Below are 7,870 nucleotides of genomic sequence, written 5' to 3'. Positions count from 1 at the left end.
CGTTAAAGGTACCGTCCTCCTTTACTTTTGTTGTGTGTGTGTGTGTGTGTGTGTGTGTGTGTGTGTGTGTCAGACCTTTCTTCAGTACTTACATCATGGTTTTCTTGAGGGCAGGTATAAGTATGGCGTTGTTCAAGATGATGTCGCCTGTTTGAACTCAGCGTCCTTACTCTCTTTGAAGTCCGCCATCAGAATGGTCAGCGTCTGAAGAGTCTGAGAGGTGACGAAGGATTATTTCTCACCAATCTTATCTTGGAAGCCGCAAAAGCATTCAAGCCGGTGCACTGACAGTCAGGTGTCGACATGCGGAGAAGAATGGCAGGAAGAAGAAGAGTTCGAGCTCCAAGGCATGGCTGCGTTTGAGAGAGGACGACAATAGAACTCGAATCAAGTTATAAACGCTAGCATTGTGTTTTTTTTTCCTTTCGTTATGAAACAAGTTTTCTGATTCTGCTGCTTCTTTCCTTCTACATTGAATAGCAAGTAGCAAACGACTGCGAGTCGTCAGGCAAGTGGCAGGGTCGTCGGCCTTTGTCTTTGCAAAACGTGACTCTTGTACACTCGCAACAAGCAACATCTCATCCACACATAGCAATACATACATTATGTCTCAATTTTCTCAAGGTCTCGTCGGTGTAGGAACCAGTGATAACCCCGGGTTCCACCCGGGTGGAAGCACGTTCGACTGCGAGTGTGAAAATGTAACGCACAGAGCGCACACATTTTAGAACTATTGCATCAAACCTACGTAGGAGGGTGGTATACATTTCATAGAGTTCAGAGGGCTGCATGTACACTGTGCACTTTAAGCAGTCTTTTCTCTGATAGTTATTACTGGCTCGTTAATCCAGTCTTGTGTTTTTATTGGCAGGCGTTTGTGTGCAACACTTGCTCAGCTCAGTGGATCTGTCAGTGAAGAAGTACATGCATCTCAAATTGACGGGCGCTAGGCACCAAGAAGAAACACATTTCGTTATCCCAACCTAACCCCTCTCTACACTGTCTGCTCTCACCTCTAAATCCTCTGGCTCATCTTTCTCGAGAGGCACGTCGTCAACATTAAACTCGTTCCATCCCCGCTATCCCTTTTTTTCGCGCAGCATGCTGGTGACGCTCGCCCTCTATCACCGCGACGGCCTCTCGCGGGGCAACTCACGCCGCATCTTTGGCTACGAGGCCTACCACTGGGGCCTCCTCTTCGTGTCTGGCGCCGACGCCGCCGCCGCCGCCCCCCTCTATTCCTTTGACGCCACCGATGCCTCGGACATTGATCCCGTGACGTTTCGCCTGCGCAACCCATCCATGGACTGGTGGTTGCGCGCCGAGGCTCGGCCAGCGCCCAACCCCAAGTTCCTCGGGCAGCTCATCGTCGGGGTCGTGCCTAATGGCGATGCCGACGCGGGCTCATTGGAGGAGCTCCGGGCTTTTTTTGAGCAGGTTCCGCTGCCAGTCAAGAACACGCACCCGCAGCAGAGCTGCGTGACATGGGCGGTGGCCGCTCTCGGGCACATGCAAACGCGGGGCTGGGTGCGGACTTTTGACCTGCCCAGCTTCCAGGACGCGGCGCTGGCGTACGCGGATGCGAGGATCGCGGAGGAGGCTACGGAGCCGGCGATCAAGGAGTACTATGCGTAGGAATAACGGGTAACGGCTCGATGCTGCGAGGAACGATGGCCCGGACCGGCGGCGATTTTAGCTTCCCCTTGCTATCGAGATAAGGGCGCCCCCAGATTCTCGGCCCGCAACAAGGCCGTTATTTTTGCAACGGTCTAAAAGCCATGAGCCGTTGCATCGGCAAGTTATTAATATCGGAGGCTCCGAAGCAGCGATGGTAACTTAATGTTGCTGCTGTAGTCACATTGGCGAGATTGCAGCACTGCCGTCGATAGCACGGCCCTTTTTGTTCAAGACATCGCCAACCATATATTCAAAGTTGTCAAGGTAAAAGAGATAAGTCGTCTGCAGCTGCGGATGTTAAATGCCAAATGCCTCCAGATAAGAGGGTAAAGCGTGGGGAAGCCCTGCATAGAGAAGCCTTGTCCGCTGTCCAACAGAGGATGGGACGAATCCCCTACGACAAGAAAATCAGACAACCCAGTAAAGAAAAAACACCAACAGAGATTACTGAAACCATGCTCTCTGCCAAACAGGACCTGCGCGTGTAGGGTGAAATAAGCCAGAACAAGGCCAACATGGCGCCGCACCGCGTCTTCCTCAGCGGTATGTCGCCGGGCTGCCTGCTATTGTTTGCATGCGGGGTGGTGCTCTTCATCACCAACACGGCGCTGTGTATGGAGGAGCAATCGCCGTCCCTCGTTCGTGTTGTTGCCGGCCCTTGAAGCTGTAGCGACGCATCCCCTTGTGGACGATGCTGCCGCACTGGGCGCTTACCTTTGTCGACAAGCTCATAGGCTCGCTCTTCGTCATCGCCGTGGTTTTCCATTACGGGGCCGGTTCGCCACCGAGCCGTACCAGCGAGGGATGCAGCTGATTCGTATATTTGGCCGTACACCTGGGCGCACAAAGCCAGAGTATGGTGAGCATGAGGGCAGGCATGTGGTGGATAGTATTTGTATTTGTGACGCTAGAATTCGATCACATCGTGACGGAATCAATGCTCAAGGGCATCATCTTGGTGGTGCTGGGGGGACATTGTTGGTGGTGGGCTTATTTGTGGGGAGTTTTTGTGCTATTCCCTCGTCTGAGTATGCCTGGTCGGGCCTAGCTGGGCCGTATTGGAGCCTCTTGGCCCTGTACCTGGATGCGTTTGGATATGCCGGGCGGTCCCTACATCGGCTAGCTGTGCCCGAGGACAAATCTCCAAAAGTGAACGGCGGTGCTCTGATTTAGATCGATGATGGTTTTGTTTGCTAACCGATGATAGAGTTCTTAGGGTGCTTCTACGGATACATGTACTCGTTGGAGATGGAGATGGAAAGATCATCGTTAAAAGGCTAGATCCTGAGCAAGTTGAATGACAATGCAAGCATCATGCTGACGTTGCTGGCGCACGAGAGGTACGGCCGTCGGTGCTTGAAATCAGGAACGTTTACATGGAGCCGGTGCGCCGTCATCGAGCGCACCCGGATCACGATGGACGATCCATTCGTCATGGTGGCGGTTACGAAATAGATAAGAAAGCAATAAACGACGTCAACGACATGGTTGGGGATATTTGCTCATTAACGCGTATAAGACGCGTCGTTGACGCGTAAAGAGGATGTTGATGTGGTGAGCTGTGGCAGAAGCGACCAAGCGTGCGCCGGAAGGGGACAAAAGCGTAAGCGGCAAGAAGATGGCAGACATGTCAGCAAGACTAAATTAGATTTGGAAGTCCAGAACATAGTAATCGTCGTGCTGCATGGATAATTAGTTGCGACTCGCGCCTCGCCCAGGAATGTAGGCTCGCGACTGGAATGTGCCGGCGGGGATTTCAGCCGCATAAACGACGAGTCGACGACAAGTTTGGCAGCTTGGCACCAAGACCGTGCGTGACTCGAGATCTTTTCCCCTCGACAGCTGAGCAGCTGAGCAGCTGGGCAGCTGGTAACGTAGGATCACATGTGACGGTTTAGTCTCGGATTTCTTCTCCCAGACAAGGGCCGGGCGGCGGCAAAAGGTACCATCCGTAGATGTGATGATGATGATGGACAGGGGAGGGGGCCCCTGGACGAGTCAATGCATGCGGTGAGCCCGGGGGCGTGCGGCGACGGATGCGTCGGTTGGCGGCACATGCAAAGCATGCAAGTGATCCATTAAGCGAAGAAAGACAAGCCAGGGGTGGACGGGAGACAAATGTGGGCGGAAGAGAGCGAGAGAGAAAGAAAGAAAGGAACAAAGAATAGCAGGGGGGTTAAAGGACCAAGGGCGTAGGTTCTGGTAACTAGGCAACTAACTAGGTTTTTACTGCAGGGCTGCTAGGGCGAACTGATTTATCGTCGCATGACGTTTTTTTGCTTTGTGGTGATTGGGGAAGCTAGGGAGTCAAGGGTGATGTCTACGGTTGCTAGTCAGATGCGAGCCATCGATTTGATGGACGCAAGGGCAAGTTGAGGGTTCGTTGGAGCTGTGTCCGTCTTCTGAATCAATATACCCAAACGTGGGTGGGGTTTTTGAGTGCAAATAAAGTGCTTGCATGCGATGAAGACGCATGGGTTTGGTGGAGAGTGGTGGGATGTGCTTCATGGGTGCCTTTTTGCATGTGTTGCGGGCCGGTGTGTTCGTTTACTCATAATCATAGTGTTGAATGAAGGACCAGGTTTCTTTGATGCTTTGTGAGTGAGAGTGTGAGTGTGAGTGTGTGAGAATGTGTGTGTGTGAGTGTGTGTGTGTGTGCTTGCTAGATGCGTTTGTAAATGGCCTCTGTTGCAAGTACTCCGTAGTACAAAAGAGAGTTGTTTCCAGATGGTCAGGTTGCTCTGGTGCTCCGTGCGAACAAGTAACGTACTGGTGAAAACGGCGGTAACTTAGAGGGCGGTAACTTAGAGGAGTACTAGAGAGAAGTGTGGATTCTGGACAAGGGAGAGGCGTGGGCTCGAGAGGAGAAGGAGAAATAGTCGGCTTAGGAGTGGGTGAAACATTAAAGGAAAAACTGAGTTGACGAGGGAGAAGAGGGAGTGAATAGCAACTTAGCGAGTGACAACGACGAGGGAGAAGCGGGGAATAACTACCAATATTAGGTTACTGTGACAATAGAGAGAGATTTGCGTCTGCTGGGCGTTCAAACATGACGGCCAACCAAATCGCTGGCAGAACCTAATAAAAGGTGTAGATAGTATACGGCGTAGGCATCACATCTACTATCAGCCATCGGATTATACTGATAAGCAGCTCGACATTATGAAACACTCTTGTTCTAAAAAAGACCCTTTTGACATTCCAGTCATCTATAAAAAAAGATTTACGACCAGAGACGAAGATCAAGTGCGCGTTTGCATCAGGTGGCCCCAGGTCTCACCCCCTCCCCCCCTGGTGACAGCTTCTGAAAGCGGCCACTAGCATACCTGTGCCTGTAAACCCGCTCCAAGCTTGGCCTTTCCTGGCTTAGTGGTTTTCTATTTCTCCTTAGCAAGTACCTCGATACCAAGTTTTGGCAGGCGAGGTACATGCAGCAGGGCCGTTACTCCAGGGCTGTTGAACGCTCTTATTAGAGCCTCCCTCGCCCACCCCCTTCCAGCTCGCCCCTCAGCTTGCACACCCAAAAGACCTGCGCTACTGCTACCAACTTGTCCAGCTCCATTCTCCCTCTGCCCACCCTCACCAAACATCAAGCAACTCCATCGCATAAACTATTGCCCAAGAGCCAGCCACCATTTCGTCTTCGTCGGCATATACAAGCAATAGTCTCCCAGCTACTCGACTCCTTCAACTCTCTTCTCATTTTAACAGATATCACTACGACTATTTACATTTCTTGTCCTCCCTCTTTTCTAAACCGAACCATCTCCAATACCATCCCTCTGGCAAACTTGTATTCCTCCTCCTTCTCTTGTCTGCGCTCTTGCAAACCAAACAGCAAGCATCGCCAAACCATGCTTCTCCCCTCTGCGATCCCCTGCGACCGCGGCAACCAGGGCATGGTCTCGCCGCCCGCCAGCCCGCCCAAGCTGTCCTCGCCCGCTACCTTTCACATCATCTCGAGCTGCTTCCCTCTGCAAAGCCTCGTCGCCGGCGCAACCGAATCGCAACAACAGCAGCAACAACAACAACAGCCACCACACAACCATGAGGAGCAGCTCGAACAGCAGTCCTATTTTGGCGGCGCTTTATTACCGCAGCCGCTGCCCACGCCGCCCATGGCACACACCCCGTCACCTATGAAGCTGCGTTTGCGCACGCGCAACAACGTTCACGACGAGGCCAGGCCTGCGGGCATAGTCAAGCGCATCACACCACCTCGTCATAAACGTACCCTCTCCGCCACCAGCAATACCACCGGCAGCTCCTCCGACAGGGAAACCACGCCGGAGCCGCCCACCACGCCTAAGCGCTCTCGTATCGCACCTGAGCGCATTCCGCGCGGCCTGGCTCGCGCCGACTTTCACAGCCTGTACGACGAATCTCAACCAGTACAACAACAACAACACAACAACGGCGGCGGTGACGGCGACTGGACGATGGAAGATGATCGCTTGCTCGTCGAGCTTGTCCTCGAGAAGCTCAAGCTGTCCAAGGCAGACTGGCAGGACTGCGCGCGGACCCTGGGCAGGGACCGCCATGCGCTCACGCGTCGCTGGAAGAGCCTTGTCCTTGGCGATGACGTTGGCCTCAAGCGTCGCAAGATTCCCGCTACGTGGAGGTGATGATCCGAGGATCTCGGATGGTTCCCTTTACAGCACACATACACACACACATACACTCACTCACACACATACATTCAATTTGTATTACTGCATCATGTTTTTACGCATCTCATCGTTGAACTGCATTTCAAGGCGTTGGAGTTACAAGATATCCGAGCAAAAGGCTCTATACATTTACGTTTTTATTTGTCAATAATATATCCAGGCCATTGTTGCCTCGTGTTTCAACACAATCCTTCTTGTTCCTGATCGCGTCTTGAGCTGGTTCCCATGCCATCGCTGTGCCCTGCGTGTTCATGTTCGAGATTGGCACCAACGTCTTGGTCTTGACTGCACCTGCCAGTGTATGATATCCATAGAACTATTACTCGCCTGCAGGTATACTCTAAGACGCTGAGAAAGTTGGTTGCGGAGAAGAATGAGAGTGCCTTGAAAGCAATAAAAAACTAAATCAAAGAAAATAGAGAAACAAACTCTGGAGGAAAGGCCGTTTACTACTTTGACAATGTTATTGTGGCTGTCAATAATTATTGATACTATTTACAACTACACAAGCGCTCTTTCCTTGTCATCCACTTGGGCATGCAGCGCCTCGGGGTATGCTCACCACAAAACCCAGAATGAAACCAGGCATACACGGATCTGTTCGTCTTTATATTAATTTATTATGACGCCGCACACTTTAGGCACAGAAATCTACGACATCCATACAACTTGAAACAATCTACAATGCGATGATAGTAATAGTAGTAAAGTAATATACCCAAATCTTGCGCTATTTCCTGCCATCTAGAGAAGCAAGGGACGAGTTCGCACTGACGGGTCAGGAAAAACTGTTATATCTGATTCCATGCAGGGGGGGGGAGCTTGTGGCTGAAAAGTCTACATCTCTAGATCCACGCAGTATTTACAACAGCTTCCACCGGGGCTTCTGCCTTGTGAATAGAAGGTGCAGACTTTTTTGACAGGGTGACTAATTAGGGACGAGAACGGAGATGGCAAAACTTTTGTACGGATTCCGGGACAACGAACCGCTTGGGAGCGACGGGGCGTCGAATGGGCTAGTTAGTTATAGCCTCTGGCATCTATCAGTATGGAGCCGAGCGGTAATTTACAACGGGACGTTGAGCTAGCTAGCCCCGATAGATCGCTTTTCAATCAAGGTGTTGAATAGCTCGGCTATAAAAGGCAGACGAAGGGGGAAAAAAAAAGAAAAAAAAAGAACGCATATTGATGTTGATTGCGCGGGGAAAAGTCCCGTCCCGCCGGGTACGAGAACCACCCCGGCTGGCTGACGTACTCAGTCGTACATCATGTTTCAAACCTCAAGTTAGACATCCAGAATAAATACTTGTTAAGGAAGGAAACATCTATCCATATCCGATGCGACCAGCCAAACAATCATGGGGCTCATGATATGCTCTCCCTCAAAGGTACCCAGTGCCTGTCCAGCTCCTGCTGCTGTACAACAGCAGTGACAACAGCGTACAACCTGATCTCGAGCATATTGTCCACTAACTAATTCGCCGCTTTCTTCGTCTGCATCAGCCCATGCATCGTACCATGCC

The 7,870-nt window shown here is 51.5% G+C and overlaps 2 protein-coding genes across 2 annotated transcripts; both read left to right on the top strand.

The window, feature by feature from the left end:
• Positions 1–1,101: 1,101 nt before the first annotated feature.
• On the top strand, positions 1,102–1,635 carry BBA_08046 (uncharacterized protein; the record flags this gene model as incomplete). Its single annotated transcript, XM_008603143.1, has 1 exon — positions 1,102–1,635. The coding sequence occupies one exon, from the start codon at positions 1,102–1,104 to the stop codon at positions 1,633–1,635; it is 534 nt and encodes a 177-aa protein (XP_008601365.1).
• A 3,896-nt stretch (positions 1,636–5,531) lies between these two features.
• Positions 5,532–6,302, top strand: BBA_08045 (uncharacterized protein; the record flags this gene model as incomplete). Its single annotated transcript, XM_008603142.1, has 1 exon — positions 5,532–6,302. One exon carries the CDS (start codon positions 5,532–5,534, stop codon positions 6,300–6,302), a length of 771 nt encoding a protein of 256 aa, XP_008601364.1.
• Between the last annotated feature and the right edge of the window lie 1,568 nt (positions 6,303–7,870).

The sequence above is a fragment of the Beauveria bassiana genome (genome assembly GCF_000280675.1).
Source record: "Beauveria bassiana ARSEF 2860 unplaced genomic scaffold BBA_S00030, whole genome shotgun sequence".
Classification (NCBI taxonomy): domain Eukaryota; kingdom Fungi; phylum Ascomycota; class Sordariomycetes; order Hypocreales; family Cordycipitaceae; genus Beauveria; species Beauveria bassiana.
The sequence above is the reverse complement of the archived record's forward strand: the minus strand, read 5'-3'. Positions and strand labels throughout refer to the sequence as shown.